Source organism: Arvicola amphibius, chromosome 10 (assembly GCF_903992535.2).
Source record: "Arvicola amphibius chromosome 10, mArvAmp1.2, whole genome shotgun sequence".
NCBI lineage: Eukaryota > Metazoa > Chordata > Mammalia > Rodentia > Cricetidae > Arvicola > Arvicola amphibius.
In genome coordinates, this window is record NC_052056.1 from 114,151,409 (window position 1) to 114,169,081 (window position 17,673).

The 17,673-nt window shown below is 41.9% G+C and overlaps 1 protein-coding gene across 4 annotated transcripts in view; it reads right to left on the reverse strand.

Moving 5' to 3' along the window:
• Fgd4 (FYVE, RhoGEF and PH domain containing 4) overlaps positions 1-17,673 on the reverse strand; it is a 120,937-nt gene that overhangs the window by 21,244 nt on the left and 82,020 nt on the right. For 3 of the 4 annotated variants that reach the window (XM_038344849.1, XM_038344850.1, XM_038344851.1), the window contains 4 exons: positions 7,157-7,295; positions 3,577-3,635; positions 3,143-3,289; positions 1,653-1,825 (listed from right to left, as the gene is read on the reverse strand). In XM_038344849.1, the coding sequence (XP_038200777.1) occupies positions 1,653-1,825; positions 3,143-3,289; positions 3,577-3,635; positions 7,157-7,295 (518 nt within the window). Of the gene's footprint in view, positions 1-1,652; positions 1,826-3,142; positions 3,290-3,576; positions 3,636-7,156; positions 7,296-11,709; positions 11,788-17,673 lie in introns of those variants that run through there. The other variant, XM_038344852.1, reaches the window with a different exon arrangement.

The window sequence follows — 17,673 nt, forward strand, 5'->3', positions numbered from 1 at the left end:
TGACCATATTTCATTGAATTTTTTAGCTCTTTCATGCTGTCCCAAAGTTCTCCCATGTTCTACTAATTTGTCATTGTTTTTTAAATTATCATGGGTCTTGACTGAGTGATCCAATCCTTGTCCTTGTCTTCAAGTCATGATGTGTTCTCTTCATAATCCATTCTGCTCATTAGGTTCTCCACTGAATATTTTTTCTATCTGAGTTAGTGTTTTTTTTTTTTTAAGTTTGCAGAGTAAGTTTGTCTTTCCTTCAACATTTCTATCCTTTATAGAATTCTATTTGCATATCCTGAACATTAAACTGTTTATGTTTTCTTAGAATATGTTCATATCCTCTTTGAGCTCTTTGCTCATGCTCAATTCTCTGTCTGATGAGCTTCCATCCCGAAGCAAGAAGCTATCTCAGATTGACATCCACTTGCAAAGGAAACATTGGTTTTCTGCAGTGGAGTCTCACTGGGGATATTTACCAACTTAAGGGCAGGCCTATGCCCAGCAGAAGACAAGAAGACAGACAACACGAAGTGGATCCAGTGGTAATTTTTATAGACCTTTTCATCTGATACCATTTTGTATGGGCATTTTTTGCCTTTTATTTGTATATTATAGTTTTCACTTTTGTAGAGTATGGGCATATCTGTGTATGTTTCTTGTACTTTCTCCTTTTTAGTTTTTTAAATTCTAGTTTATTTACCTGTTTGGAGAGAGAGAGAGAGAGAGAGAGAGAGAGAGAGAGAGAGAGAGAGAGAGAGAGAGAGAGAGAGAGAGAGAGAGAGAGAGAGAGAGAGAATGGAGTGGTTAGGTGAGGAGACCAGAAGGATCAGCGAGAGGAAACTGTGATGAGAAAATAAGGTATAAAAAAATTACTTTAAAAAATTCTTTGGAAGTTATTCCAAATTGCTTTCATTGTTGGTCCTTACTATAGGATTGCTAGTTTTTGGAGGAGACATGTAGGAGTTAGTTGAATTTTTATGAGTCTAAAAGGTTTATTTACTCATTATTTTCTGCACACGTATATGTGCCTGAGTATATTAAGTGATGTATCGTGTCTATGCAGGGCCAGCAGAGGCCAGCTGTGAGCCGTGGATGCTAGGTGTCAAATCCAGGTCCTAGGAGCCAAACCCCAGTCCTCTGGAAGAGCAGCAAGTGCTCTCAGGGCTGGAGTCACCTCCCCTGCTCCCTTTTATTGTTTCAAATTCAGGTTCCCTTTCTTCCCCATGTTGTGTAGACCAGCAATTTCCCCTGCTGGTGTACTGCGTCTCCTCCTGCTCACAGGCTTGTCTTTGCAACAGTTTGTTATCAGGGAGGAGAATTTCACAAGGAATAATAATCATTAAGTGATGCTGTGGGAGGAGGAGGCGCAGAGTCTTCCCACAGGTCTCAGGGCTAAACTGCAGCAGCGCCTTGCTTTAAGTGCCTGGCCGCTCTGCAGTCACCTGACTGATGCCTACCGTATACACACCTCTGCCCTAGACAATACAGGGATCAAAGGATCCTGTCTCAATGAACCCCAATTTCCACCTACAGCTAGTCAGATTTCCAGAGGTTTGGAACATTCGCTGTGAAAACAAATGACAAGAGCAACAAGGACCTCAGGGTCGTTTAAGACTTATTCCAAGGTTTGCTGGACACTGTGGTGGGAAGGCTCTCACCTGGCCTGCAGCTCCAGCGTTCTTTCTTTCCCAGACACCTGGAAAGTGTGTGGGTATTCTTCATTGTGAGTCTCCACCACTTTCATCCCGTCAATGCCGACTCTGGTTCGAACTGTGAATTTGGAGCCCACCAAGCTGAATCTGGGCACACAATACAGCAACATGTTGTTGAACTGCAAAGAGACAGAATACAAATGAATAAACAAGAAGACAAAGAAAATCAAAGTCTGACTAATGTAACTCTGGACAGAAATGCCACTGATTTTTTTTTTAAAGAATATATAACTTTTCTCTCTTTCTTTCTATTGTCTCACTATGGAACTAGGATAGGTCTTGAACTTACAATCTTGTCTAGACTCCCAAGTGCTGGGGACATAGGTGTATAGCACCACTCTGAGATGTTTCCTTGGAATTCAATGAAATAGTCATTGTAAAAAGGAAGAATAAATGACGACAGGGTGAATGAATTGTGAGACAAAATAAACAATTTCAAATATTCTGAAGTCTGCTGGACAAAAATAGAGACTAATTTAGCATTTTTACAAGGTGGAACTTAAACCAAGGGACAAATGTAAGTAACCACTAGGCAGCAGGAGTCATACAAAAGATCACATATCTGAATACTTTCTTTCTCCATTTAATATACTTTACACTTCTCCCTGTTCCCAAAATCATCATTAGAACTTAATACTTGACATGAGTTCCATTTTCATAGTATATGTTCCATTGCTACTCAAACTATCAGAAAAAAATGCAGCATCAACAAATGCTATTGCCACTGCTCTGGATTCCACATCAGAACTACATAGTAAGACCCTGTTGCTGAATGCATCACACATTCTGGATGCAGGGTGTAGAGAAGTTGACAACTGAGCTGGAAGCTTCCTTCTCATTGATTAGCTCTAGGACTGGAAGGTGCTATGTGGGCTCCTTAGGACAGAAGCCGTCAATGGTCTCATCCCCGTGTAAACCTTGTGAGCTACAATACCAACCTGTTAGATAAGATGTGCCTATTATGTAATAGTGGCATGCCTGATATGGGGGTAACCACATGCTTTCTGATTGGATTTGGATTCTGTGAGAGGAAAATTTGTCAAAAAAGCCATGTGGTACTCAATGACTGTTGTGTTGTTAAATGGACATGTTGTGTGTGAATCTGCTTTATAATTATTTATGCTCATATACATAAACAAAGGCTACTTTTAGACCTGATCCAAGAAGCTTCTCTTTGCAGTGAATGCAGAGATTCATGCCTGCTCAGGGTGTTGAAAGTAAGTGACTGTTGAGAGGTCAACTCTAAATAGACACCTGCAGCCATCTCCTACTTCAAGGCTCAGGGACTACCACCAACGAGGGAGAAAAGAATATGTTGACTAGAGCAGGTGGGGTGTAATTATTCTAGAAATAAGTGAGTGTGTCACTTCCCCAAGACAGGCACAGGGGTTTCAGTGAACTGCTGGTGTGCAACTGGCTGACACTATTGAACTTACTAAGAAGAGGTAGCGCTCCTGTGCTGATGTGTTCCGAGCTGCTAGTTTGAGGATTTGGCCTTCCTTTATGAGTTCATTTGAGGGATTTACAATGTCTTCTTCTTCTCCCAACATCTCATAAATCTCTAAGAGTTTCTTCAGGTTCTCCTGGGAAATAAAACAAAATACAGCAAGATCAAATATAAGAAGGTAATTTAAATTTAACTAAAATCTACATACTTTAATAGATACTGAGAGTAAGTGTTCATTTGGGTATAACATGCATCAATAAAGTGAATGCTAAGAAAAGAGGGGAATGGACTGGATAGTTGGTAAGCATTTCTTTCTGCTGCTCACCTGTACCTGCTCATTTTGGTCTAAATCTACAATAGTCAGAGGCTATATCCCAACTGCTGCCTAACCCAAAGCTTCCCATATCCTCTAAAGCCACTTACCATTTTCCTTATTGCACTATTAGAATGGCTTGCTGCTGTAGATATAATTTCAAGTGACTCTAAGTGGGAAAAAAGAAGAGTAAATAAATATTTTGTCTTTCCTGTGCTATTAGAGTAACACAGAAACAGAGATCAAAAACAATACAAGTCTCTGGTATGCAGTTTCCACAAGTTATCTGTTAGAAGTAGATCTCCAATTGCAGAATATTTACTTCCAAGATAACATACGTGATGATTAGGCTCCCAGGCAATTTAATACATAACAGGCCTTGGAAATGAACTTGCATTTACAGTGTACATTACCAGGTTCATGGCGTTTGCCAGGGGTGGTTTCATATAAACAGCACTCCCACACCATCTGCCTATGTGCTGTAGCTCAAAATAGCCAATAGAAATTTCCAGGAAAAAAGCCAGAAGTTTAAATTTTATATTAGCACACAGTTAAAATTAATCTATAGTTAGTCTCTAATTTCCACTTTCTGTTAATCTCTATTTTATAAATTAAACCATATCATAGGTATCTGTAGGGGAAACTCTACATAGAGTTTGGTACTAGTAACAGTTAAAGGAGTACATGGAACACTTTGGAAAGTAGCTCCTGAGGGACCTGTCCACTAGTTGGTGAGTTTCTTCATTTCCTTTTGCCACATGACAGAAATGAGGAACTGGTGTGACTTGGCCCTAGATCATGTGACTCAAACTTTGGACACTTTTCCTACTGAACATCAACAGCTTTCTTTGGGAAAGCCTGCCAGCCTGATTCGGATGGAGAGAGCCTGAGGGCTTTGTAGCTTGAGAGTGCTGAGAGGGGAAGGGAGGCTGTGGTGTGGTGTGGTGTGGAGCTCCAGGGGCTGAGGGGGAAGAACTGTGGGGAAGAGGCCTGTGCTGGGCAGCCCTCGGGAGCACCTCCCAGGCCTAAGTCCTGCAACAGCGGCTCCATTCCTTTGGGCCCACATTTTCTGTGTTCTTTGCATTGTTGAGCAGAACATACTTTTGTTGCTTCATCTTCTACTTTCAGGACTCTAAAAGCCCAACTTCTAGGATTTCCTCATCAAAGGGAAGCCGGGAAGAGTATCTTATGTCTATAACTTAGAGCAAGAATGAATCTTTAGATTTAGAATATTGAAATGGTGCTGTATACAGGATTTGAATCATGCACTTGGTATGTCCTGGTAGCCATGGCTTGGCAGCTCCACAAAGGACCATCTCATCTCCCTCTGTAAGGACTGCCCCTTCCTGGAGGGCTGGCCTGCACCCTGGGGAGGATGGCTGAGATGGACGCATCCACAGTCCTACTGAGAATGAGACTGGCTTGGCCCAGTGTATTTTCTGCCTCTAAAGATGGAAATCTGGCGAGCCAGATGACAATCCAGAGAGGAACAGAAAAACTGCTCCTCTGGGTGCATATTCCTAACTGTTGAAAAGCAATTTGAAGCCAGACAAGGAAAGCGATGGGCGCCAACAGTAAGCAGAAAGAACATGGAGAAAATTTGCAGAAAGCCTGCCAAGTTAAATTTAAATTTAAATTAAATTTAAAGAGGGAATCTTTAAGGAGATAACCTGGTTACAAGTGAGAAGCCACCACCAAGTTATGTTCCCCACTTTCCCCAGTATTTCTGTGGGACCGTTAACAATATCTTAGAGAGGGATAATGGCAGTATTTCAAAACTGGAGAGTTAACATTATTTTTGTTTTCATTTGGAAGTGGCCCCAGCCTGTGCAGCTGGTGCTGTAAAAACAGCGTTCTATTCCTTTGTGGCTTTGCTGTGTGGAGTCCCACACTTAATGGTAAGGAGAAATGAGGGACGCAATGTCCTTATGGCAGGGTCTGACTTGAGGAGTTTGTTTCTGCATCCCTGATGTTCTGAGCAGGTGATGCGTCCCACGTTCTGTGATCTGGTTGATTTGTAGGATGGGCTCTAAAGACCCCCTTGTCTTTCTAGACGTGACTCCTCCTAAGGCAGGGCGGGAGGACATGGTCACTTAAAAAGAAAAAAGGTGGAGCATCTTTACATATTCCAGGACCATGTGAGCACAGGCAGTTCCATGGATGACATACAGAATCCAGGAGGGAACAAAACAAAATGGCAGAGGCTGGGGCAACTGCCAAGAGAAGTCTAGGAAGAGCTCTGCTAGAAGCTCGGCCACTAACACCCAGCACTTGTGGGGTAAAATAAGGGAGGGGCAGTGTCCCGGAAGTGTCAGGCTGGGAATAATCACAAGTCAAACACTCATGCAAACTTCAGAAGGGGCCGAGAGAGAGAGAGATGTTTCTGTGGTCACTACGTCATAGGCATGGTGGGAAAACATACTAGAGATGGCCTGTGTTCTAGATGAGACTTGGGTCCTTTCCTCAGAATAACGCTGGCTTAGGAAAGAACACATTACACTGCTATTATCAGCACTGGCCAAATATTGAACTATTTATCAATTGCTTTACTCATTTCTAATTTTTGAGAAGTTTAAGAAACTATACTAGAGGGGAGGTAAACATTTTGCTTGTTTATTTGGTTTAGTTAGACAGGATTTCACGATTTAGACCTGGCTAGCCTGGGACTCACAGAGATCCACCTGCCTCTGCCTGCCTGGTGCTGAGATTTAAAGCCACTTCATAAGGTGCACCATGTACATATTAGAATGTGACACGCAAATCTCTGGGCTCGATCTCTAATATCACAAAAAACTAAAACCGCATGAGAAGCTAAAGAATAAAACTCATTAATTAGGCTTAAAAACTTTTCATTCTAATCTAATAAAACAACCAAAGATGACCAACACAACTGGAATATATTTTTGGAAGAAACGTTCCTAGACAATAAAGCACCCCATATCCTGAGTGTCTTGGGGAGTAAGGCTAACAGTTATATCTGCATAGTAAATGTCTTCTCAGCTTCCTTGGTAGATATCAGCCACATCTATGGGAAGGCAACTCTATTACTGCTCCAAACATCTCTAACTTACAGTTTTAGAGCTCACGGTTGATGATGAACATGAATCCAGAACGGGAAGTGCTGTGGGACAATGGTCTTGTACCTTGTAAAGATTTGTCACTTGTATTGTTTTAATAAAATGCTGATTGGCCAGTAGCCAGGCAGGAAGTATAGGCGGGTGACCAAGCAGGAAATATAGGTGGAGTGACCAGAATAGGAGAATTCTGGGAAAAGGAAAGGTTCAGTCTGCAGTCGTCACCCAGACACAGAGGAAGCAAGATGAGAATGCCTCCTAATAAAAGGTACCAAGCCACACGGCTAACACAGACAAGAATAATGGGTTAATGTACGATGTAAGAGTTAGTTAATAAGAAAGCCAGAACTAATAGGTCAACCAGTTTACAATTAATGTAGGGATCGGTGTGTTTCTTTGGGATTGGTCGACTGTGGGACCTGGTGGGACAGAAACCTCCACTAACAGGGAAGCACGATTTGCATTTCTCTAAGCCAGGATGATCCCTAAAAGTGCCTTGCTTAATGAAGATGCTGACAGGATTTCCCATGCAATGACGTAAGATACATTTTTGGAACCAAAGGGCCGTTTGGCTATGCCATTCTGCTGCTGCTGAGGGAGAAAAAAAAGCATTTACTTTTCGCATCATTCCAGTCTGGGGACTCAGGGGACAGCTTCTTCAGGTAGTCCTTAAGGAGCATCTCGTAGCGAGGGATCCGCTGAATAGGCTCCAGCATGTGGTGCTGCAGGGTCAAGCTTCCACAGATCTTCTGCCTCTGCAATCAGCAAGGTTTTTATTGTTAAATATTTTTATTACATTTATCTATTTACTGTATGTGCATGTGAGTATGGAGGTCAGGGACAACCTGTAGCACACAGTTCTGTCTTTGTACCACCTGGGTCCTGGGACCAAAGTCAGGCCATCAGGCTTGGTGGCAAGTACTTTACTCACTGAGACATCTCACCAGCCTCTGTGATTAAGGTTCTTAAAGGAATAGTTAAAAATTAGGTAGACCAATATAAAACCACAGTATAAGAAAGAACTTTCATCAGGGCATTTTTTTTAATTTAACATTTTTTTTTTTTAGTTTTTAAAAACAATCTTTTTAAATTTTATATACCAATCCAAATTCCCCCTCCCTCCCCTCTTTCCACTCCATCCCCATCTTCTCCCCACCCCATCCCATATCCACTCCTCAGAGAGGGTAAGGCTGCCTGTGGGGAGTCAACAAGGTCTGTCACATCAAGTTGAGGCAGGACCATGGCCCTCCTCCCTGTATCTAGGCTGAGCAAGGTATTCCCTCCTTAGGGAATGGGCTCTAAAAGGCGAGGGGGCCATATTTTCTACCAAATAAAGCTGGCAGAGCTCTGGGAAGTCTTGAAAGAAGGAAGTAGCCTGGATATTTCCAGGGTGGCTAGAGAGTCCCACGAGGAGAGCAGGTGGAGAACTTGGAAGTCCCAAAGGGAGAGAGACAGACCAGAGGTAGGTGAATCTCTGTGAGTTTGAGGCCAGCCTGGTCCACAAGAGCTAGTTCCAGGACAGGCCCCAAAGCTACAGAGAAACCCTGTTTTGAAAAACGAAAAAAATAATTACAAAACTTGTAGGTAAATGAATGGAGCTGGAAACAACCATTTTGAGTAAGGTAACCCAGACTCAGAAAGACAATGATGCACGTTTTCTCTCACTTCTGATGTTAACTTTGAATATTTAGGTTTCTCTTCTCATTCTCTCTTTCTGATGTGGGAGAGTCTTCTGTTTGTGTTGATTTCATTCATTAATAAAGGAACTGCCTTGGCCCATTTGATGGGCCAGCCCTTAGGTGGATGGAATAGACAGAACAGGAAGAAGGAAGTGAGGTAGATGGCTCAGTCAGATGCCATGCCTCTCCTAAGTGAGACAGATGCCGTGCCTCTCCTCAGGGAGACAGACGCGATGAAGCTCTGGCCCAAGATGGATGTATGCTAGAATCTTTCCTGGTAAGACACCACTTTGTCTTATTCGATATGGGTTAGTCAAGATGTGAGTAAGAGGCTGAAACTAATGGGCCAGGCAGTGTTTAAATGAATACAATTTGTGTGTTGTTATTTCGGGGCATAAGCTAGTCAGGCAGCCAGGAGAAGGGCGGCGGGAATGCAGCCCGCAGCTCCACACTACATCTTTCTCTCTCTCTCTCTGCCCCCCTGACTTGAAAGTGTGTAGCCCTGTGAATGTTACCACAGTCTCTCTGTGAGCTCATACATCAGTCCTGTTGTGTCTCAGAGACACTGTTCCCGCTAGATCTTACAATTTTTCCTCCCCCTCTTTCACATAGGTCCCTGAACCCTGAGAGAAGAGGTGTGATGAAGACATCCCATTTAGGACTGAGTGTTCCGAAGCCTCTCACTTTCTGCACATTGTCCAGTTTGGGGTTTCTCTGGTGTTGGCTGAACAAGGCAATGATCTATGTCATTGGGAGTCATTTTACTGCTATGTTCCCTTAGCATAAGAGTAGTACGTGATTTTCTCCTAAGCCCACAGCCTATCTAGACCCCGGTTCTCAGCCAGCCAAGCAGTGTAAGGTGGGGTTTCCATCTCACTGACTGGACCTTAAATCCAGTCAGAGTGGTTGGTTACTCCCACAATGTTTGTACCACTACTGCAGCAGTATAACATGTAGTCAGGTCATGGTTATAAAATGCAGGGTTCGTGGTTGGGTTGTTGTTTATCTTTCTGCTCTGGTAGCACAGCATAACTCATAGCACCATGAAGACTGGTTTGTATGGGTGAAGGCTCTAGTTAGGCATCAGCTCAACTTCTTTGTATTCAATGAGACATGGAACTACAATAGCCTGATTGTTTAATGTTTCCCTGGGAGCCCTTTGGCCAAGAACTAAACTATGTGTGACCCATTTCTGGCACTAGGGAATGGACAGAAGGAGGTGATTTTACTCTCCTTCCCACCCTCCATTAGCATCCCTCAGGATCACCCTCAGCCTGGTAACAACGTGCTTGCAGCTGTCAGTCCTCCCACCTCAACTCACTGGAGACCTCAACTCTTGCCTCAGACCTAGAGTCCTAACAGCCCGTCCATTCCTGTCACTCCAGATTATTCTTTGTCTCACTGCAACCTACTTCCAGGTAGTCCTCCTCTCACCACACTTCCAGCTTCCTAGGGACCCTGCCTCTTAGTGTGGATCCCCTCAACCCTTCAGTCGCTTCTCCTAAGCTACCCCAACTCCTCTCTGCCACACACTGACCTGTAGAAGTGCTATCTATCAGGGAACCCACAACCATCATACTTTTCTAAGATTCAGAAAGGGGAACAGACACCAAGGAATTGAACACCCACCCAACAAAGACAAGAACAGGTATCAGCATCCAGAATCACTGCAGTCCTCTTAATCTGCGACGACCCTAGACAATGGCCTAAAACAGTCAGTAGGAGCCAGGGAATATGCCTTCACCACAGTCCTCTTAATCTGTGATGCCTAGACCAAACCTAAAATACAGTCAGTTACAGCCAGGGCAATATGCCTTCACCAGCACAAATCAATAGCTTAATGATGCAACTCAAAAACTTGGTAAGACAAGAACAAACTAAATCTAAACAAGTCCATGGTAAAAAATAATAAAAATCAGAACAGAAATCAATAAAATAGAAACAATGAAAAAATACAAAGAATCAATAGATCTAAGAGCTCGTTCTTTGAAAAGATACAGAAAATTGACAGGCCCTTCACCCGAGTAACTAAAAATGAAAAACAAAACAAAACCAAGACCAAACAAAACTTCAAACTCCACAGCTTCACAACGGTTATTCTAAATGTACTGAAGTGCCCTGAGATTTCTAGACCTTGGATTTGGTTAATTTTGATGTGTGACATTTATTTTACTTGTACTTTTCATAATAAGGCTTATAAAATTAAATAATAAATATATGTATTTATAGTTCTTATATCATCTCTTAACTTACAAATATGAAACATTGTACAAAATCATTATAGCCTTATAGTACTGGGTTATGATTAAAAAGCACATAAAACCCATCCTGGTTGTTTCTTTGGCCCACTTGACACAAGCTGGAGATATCTGAGAAGAGGGAATCACAACCAAGAAAATGCCCAGCAGATCTGCCAGGAGACACATCTGGAAGGCACTTTTTCATTAACTGATGGGGGAGGGCTGGGAGGGCTTGGAGGGCTCTGCGGGTGGTGCCACCCCAGGGCAATTGGTCCTGAGATGTATAAGAAAGAAGGCAGAGTGATGTGGAAAAGTTAGTAAATGGTTCCTCCAGGGCTTCTGTTTTAGTTCCTGCCTTCATGTTCTTCCTTTCTTGAGTTTCCGCCCTGACTTCCCTCAATGATGGGAAGTCACCTGAGAGCTATAAGATGAAATAAACCCTTTCCTCCCCAAGCTGCTTATGGTCATGGTGTTTTGTCATAGCAATAGAAAGCCTCATCAAGACGAACAGAAATGACATGAAGAGAAGAGGGCTCAGAGTAGGGAAGAAAACTATACAGAAATCACATGTTTCACTAAGATTAATGTTGGGATTATTGAAACTGGCAAGAATAAATTAAGATGCATATTATTATTCTAAGAGCAATCAATAAAAAGTTCAATTATTTAAAAAAAAGGAAACAAAATAGTGCCATAAAATCTATTAATATAACATAAAAGGCAGAAGTCAAGAGCTATAGAATTCCAGCCACAAAAATATTATGTGATGCATAGAATTCTATTTCATGTAGACTTAGTGATCTACAAGTTTGAATACCCAGTGGAGAATTAACAAAAATGATTATGGCATTATCAAAAATCATTATATAAGCTTGGCAAAATGGAGGCAAACCGACATGCAGATATAAAGTAATAAAAAAATTCAGGCTTAATTGCGATGTAGCCATTCCCTTTTTAGATTTCAACCACTGAAAAAAAGTGAATTAGGAAACTGGGAACTCATTTTGGAAATAACTATTCATCTATTAATTTATTGAGACTCCATTTTACTAGGTAGCCAACACTGGCTTCAAACTTTCCATCCTGCTTCCCCAGCCTCCTAAGTGCGAGAATTACATGCATTAAGCCTAACTTTATTTAGACTTAAGTCTTAGTTATTGTTCTATTGCCATGAAGAGACCCCATGACCAAGGCAACTCCTATGAAAGAAAGCATTTAAATGGGGACTTGCTTACAGTTTCAGAGGCTTAGTCCATTATCATCATGACAAGGAGCATGGCAGCAGGTGTGGCAGGTATGGCAGGAGTAGTTGAGAGCTACACCCTGATCTGCAGGCAGAGAGAGAGACACTGGGCTTGGCATGGGCTTTTGAAACCTCAAAACCCTCCCCCATTAACACACTTCCTCCAGCAAGGCCACACCTCCTAACCCTCCTAATCATTCAAAACAGTTCCACTCCCTGCCGACTAAGCGTTCACACACATGAGCCTATAGAGGTCATTCTCATTCACACCACCACATCTCACTCCCTGGCCCCCACAGCCTTGTAGCCATACCATAATCAAAAATGCAGTCAGTTCAGCTTCAGAAGTCCCCATAGTCTATGACAGTCCCAGCCCTGTTTAAAAATCCATGGTCTCTTCTGTGTCTCATGGTAATCTCTTAACTGCATCCCATTGTAAAATCAAAATTCAAAGGCAGATCACATACTTCCAACATACAATGACACAGAATATAGATTACCATTCCACAGGGGAGGAAAGGGAGCATAGTGAAGAAATACTGGACCAAAGCAAGACTTAAAACCAGCAGGGAAAATTTCAAATTCTGCATCTCCAAGTCTGAAGTCAAAGTGTTCTTCAGAACTCTAACTCCTTTCGGCTTTGTTGACTGCAACACACTTCTCACTCATGGGCTGGTTCCACACCTGATCTGCAGCTTTCCTTAACAGGTACCCCATGACTCTGACATCGCTAACATCACAGGGTCTACAACACAATCTAGGATTTCTAGCAGTATTCCTTAGCTGTGGAGAAAGATTCCATAGTCCTTCTCTTGTATCCTTGACTCTAAAACCAGAGACACATGGCCCAAACTTCCAAGTTCTGCTGCTTGCTGGAGCTGGAACATGGCCCCCTTTTTAATTTACATAAACTTTCTGTTATTGATGGACACCTTCCCTGCTTAGCTGGATGGGGTCTTGCCCTGAGGTCACCATTCCCTTTATTCCATTTATCATTAGGCTTTTCTTGAAATTTTTTATCTCCTATAGCTCAATTACACTTCCTGGTGCTCATTTTCTCTTCAAACTGTACATTTTGTATTTTTCTTTGTATAGCTTGCTTTTTAAAATTATAGATCTGCATAAGAGTGATTATTAATAACCATAACAGTCAATACTAAATCATCTTGAAATCTCTGCCAATGCCATTAGTTTTCAAAACTCTTCAGTTTAGCCTTAGGCAGACTTTTAGGACAAGGGCAATAAAACCACATTCTTCACCAAAATATCACAAGAATGGTCTCTAGGTCACTTAACTAATATTTCATCTGAAACTTTGTGAGCTGTGCCCACACTGCTCTCATGACAACTGTCCTTGCTCCTGCTAGGATGGCCTATTATGTCCCGCTTAAAATATCCAACCCCTTTTCTAGTCCAGAGTTTCACAGATTTCCATATTCTTCTAACATTCAGCATGGCTATGCCTGTCATAGTGGTATGCTACTCCCTGGTACCTACTTCCATCTTAGTCACTATTCTATTGCTGAGAACAGATACCATGAGCAATGCAATTCTTATTAAAGAAAATATTTAACTGAGGGTTTGCTAACGGGTTCAGAGGTTAAATCAATTATCATCATGGTGGAGAACATGGCAGCAGTCATGGCAACAGTGCTGGAAAAAAGCTGAGAGCTACATCCTAATCTACAGGCAGAGGTAGAGCGACGCTGACTTGGTATGCTTTTGAAATCTCAAAACCCAACCTGGTGACACACTTCGTCCAACAAAGCTATACCTAAACCTTCTAATCCTTTCAAATAGCACCACTCATACATGAGCCTATGGGGGCCATCCTCATTCAAACCACCATATTCCAGAGTCATGGGGAACCTGAAATTTTAAGGAAAGCTGCAGATCAGGTGTGGAACCAGCCCATGAGTGAGAAGTGTGTTGCAGTCAACAAAGCCGAAAGGAGTTAGAGTTCTGAAGAACACTTTGACTTCAGACTTGGAGATGCAGAATTTGAAATTTTCCCTGCTGGTTTTAAGTCTTGCTTTGGTCCAGTATTTCTTCACTATGCTCCCTTTCCTCCCCTGTGGAATGGTAATCTATATTCTGTGTCATTGTATGTTGGAAGTATGTGATCTGCCTTTGAATTTTGATTTTACAATGGGATGCAGTTAAGAGATTACCATGAGACACAGAAGAGACCATGGATTTTTAAACAGGGCTGGGACTGTCATAGACTATGGGGACTTCTGAAGCTGAACTGACTGCATTTTTGATTATGGTATGGCTACAAGGCTGTGGGGGCCAGGGAGTGAGATGTGGTGGTGTGAATGAGAATGACCTCTATAGGCTCATGTGTGTAAACGCTTAGTCGGCAGGGAGTGGAACTGTTTTGAATGATTAGGAGGGTTAGGAGGTGTGGCCTTGCTGGAGGAAGTGTGTTAATGGGGGAGGGTTTTGAGGTTTCAAAAGCCCATGCCAAGCCTAGTCTTTCTGTTTCTGTCTCTCTGTGTGTCTCTCTCAGCCTGCATATCAATATGTACCTCTCACTACTGCTGCAGAGCCATGCCTGCTGCCATGCTCCCTGCCATGATGATAATGGACCTAGCTTCTGAAACCTTAAGCAAGCCCCCATTAAAGTCCTTTTTTTCTAAGAGTTCCCTTGGTCATGCAGTCTCATCCCAGTAATAGAGCAGTGACTAGAGCACTCTAAAAGACTAACCTTTGCTAGTTTCCTATTCAGAATGTTTTTTTTTACACCCAAACCTTCGGGAGTACTACCCATGTTTCCTTTAGAATCTCAGAAAAATGCTTCACACTGACGTCTCTGGTTCATTTAAATATGATTATTGGTCAGGGTGAGAGATAGGAGTCTGAATTTCATTTTTATATATGTGGACATCCAGTTTCCCCAGTATCATTTGTTGAAGATGCTGTAGTTCCTCCCGTGTCTTTTTTGGGGGTGGGGGTGGGAAGGAGGCATATCTGTTATTTACTAGATTGGTATACATATTCATTCTTATTTTTGGGTATTCTACTTTATTCAGTATATCTGTTTTTGTCAGTACCATATGGTTTTTATTACTATTGTGTAATGTGTCTTGTAATTCCTCCTAAATTATTCTTTTTGTTCTGGATTGCTTCAGCTCTATGGGGTCTTTTGTGGTTCTATATGAATTTTAGAATTTGGTTTTTGTTTTTGTGAAAAATATTGTGGGAACTGTAGTAATCTGTAAATTGCTTTTGGTATGATAGTCATTTTCAAAATATTACTTCTACCTTCCATTAAGAATTAAAGGTCTTTCTGTTATCTGGCGTGTTTCTCAGTCTCTTTCTTCAGAGATTTGAAGTTTTAACTGTGGAGGTCTTTCACCTCCTTTGTTAAACTTATTCCTAGGGATTTATTCATGTATGTTGACGGATTCTAGTATCTCTGAGATAAAATCACCTTGATCACAGTGAATAATCTTGATACATTTATAAGTATTCTATTGAAGATTTTTTTCTACTCATGGGTTAAGGGCAACAATTGACAAATTGGACCTTCATAAAATTAAAAAAAAAAATAAACTTCTGTGCAGCTAGGAAACAATACAATGACAAGGGAGCCCACAGAGTGGTAGATAATCTTTGCTAAGTATACATCTGATTGAGGGTTAATATTCAGATTATGTGAAGAACTGTGAAAAAAAAATGACTCAGTATTAGGCCTGGGATCTAAGCAGCAGTCTCTAAAGAAGAAATAAAGACAGCAAAGAAAGATCTCAAAAAAATGTTCATCACGCCCAGTAATTATGGAACTGAGCAAGCAGAATGCCTCAGATCGACAAAATAACAAAAAACAGAGGCTAGAGAAGATGAAGGGAAATGGGCACTCGCATTCACTCTTGGTGGGACTGTACACTGCTGCAGCCACTCTCAAAATCTGTGTGGAGAATTCTTTAGACATTAAAAATAAATCTACCATATGGTCCAGCTATACCGTTCCTTCGTATATGCCCAAAGGACTCCTCCACAGATATTTGCCCGGCTGTATTCATTGCATTCTATTCACAAAGACTAGGAAGTTGAAACAATCGAAATGCTCTTCAGCTGAAGACTGGACAATGAGAATGTGGTGCATCTATACAATGGAGTACCATTAAGCTCTTAACGAAAAATGAAATTTTTAGGTAAACAGTTGGAAGCAGAAAATATTGCATTGAGTGATGTAACCCAGACCCAGAAGACACCCAACACACCACATGCTCTCTCTCACTTGTGGTTCCCAGTTCCTCATCTCCAGATGTGAGCACATAACTGGAATAACTGAAGAAGTCAGGAAGGTAAAAAGGGACCATGGGGTTGGGAGAGCAGTACTGGAGAGCGGAATAGCAGGATAGAGATATGAGGGGAGAAATGGGGAAATGGGGAGGGGGCTTTAACGGAGATATATATATATATATATATATATATATATATATATATATATATATATATATATATATGGAGAGACATATGGAGAGACAACACTGAAGAGTTTCAAAAACTTATAACGAATTATATTTTGTATTTTCCTAACACACACACACACACACACACACACACACACACACACACACACACACACACAGTTTTAATGAGGTTATAACATGGAGTGCTAATGATCCCTGCAAGAGCTATTGCTATTTACCAAAGCCTTCAGCACCAGGCATGAGAAACCTCCTTTCGAGTTGTCGGTTGGATGAGTCCAAGAGACTCCCAAGCCTTATGGATGATTGCTGCTGATGTTGCTTGCCTTCTCGAATTTGAGGGTAGGTCCTTATTGCTGAAGATACCACATACTTCAGATACAGGACTCAGTGGAATCAAGATGGATCTGACCTAAGGGCATCCCCTCTGTGGATTAGCCTTCATGGTACTACACTGGTAATACATGGTACACTGTGGACTAGCCTACTTGCTATGCAATCTGGTGTGGGTGGGGAGGCTCTCAATAGTCCTACCCAGGTGTGATACCTACGAACCACACAAATGACTAGCATGGTAGGATGCCCTCAGAGGTCCAAAAGAGGTGATCATGTCTTGGAGATAATCAATAGCTGTCTGATTGGACCTGAGGTCTAATTACCAGGTGGAAATATAGCTACATACTCATGGCTAGTGCTATCTGGATCTTGTATGAGAACCTACTACTGCCACTTATTAAAGCAGTCCAAATCCTAATTGCATCCTGAATACCTACCCTCATAATTATACAAAAGTGTAGCTCTCACCCATGATCAAAAAAGTTTCTCTTTGTAGAAGATGGAAACCATTACAGAACCGGATGTAGAGGCCCAGCCCCAGTGGCTCTATCTACAGTACAATCTCTTAGCTAAGGCTAAGGGAACACCGCTGAAGAGGGAGTGGAGGGAGTGCAAGAGCCAGAGAATCACAAAGTCTTCTGGAAGACTGAGTCTCCTAGAAATGACAGGGATGCTTCATTCCTGAAACCTCAACAAGACTTGAACAACAAACATGCTAAAGTGGACGGAGGTGAGTGTATGGAGTCTACGTCTAGGTACAGAACTATAGGCAATTAATGGCTGCTGAGAGGGTGAGATTTGGTCTTTTCCAGGAGTGAGCCCATAATTGGTTTTTCAGTACCAAGTGGTCAGCCCTGAAAACATGTGTCACTTGGTGGATGGAGCAGAGTGTGTGAGCACATATGGTGTGTGTACGTACATGTGTGTGTGCAGTGTGTGTGGGGTGTGTATCGGGGGACTGTGGGGGTGTGTGTCAGGTATGTGAGTGTGGTGTGTGTGCACATGTGTGTGTGTGTGGTGCATATATGTGTGGTGTGTGTATGGGGTATGTGTGTGTGGTGTATGTGTGCATTTATACACACACGTGACAATGACAGTTAAAGAAGTGGCAATAGATTTGAGAGGAGTAAGAGGAACATAGAAGGGGAAAGGAGAAATGTTGTAAGTAATAATTTCAAATAAAAATGCTGTAAGCA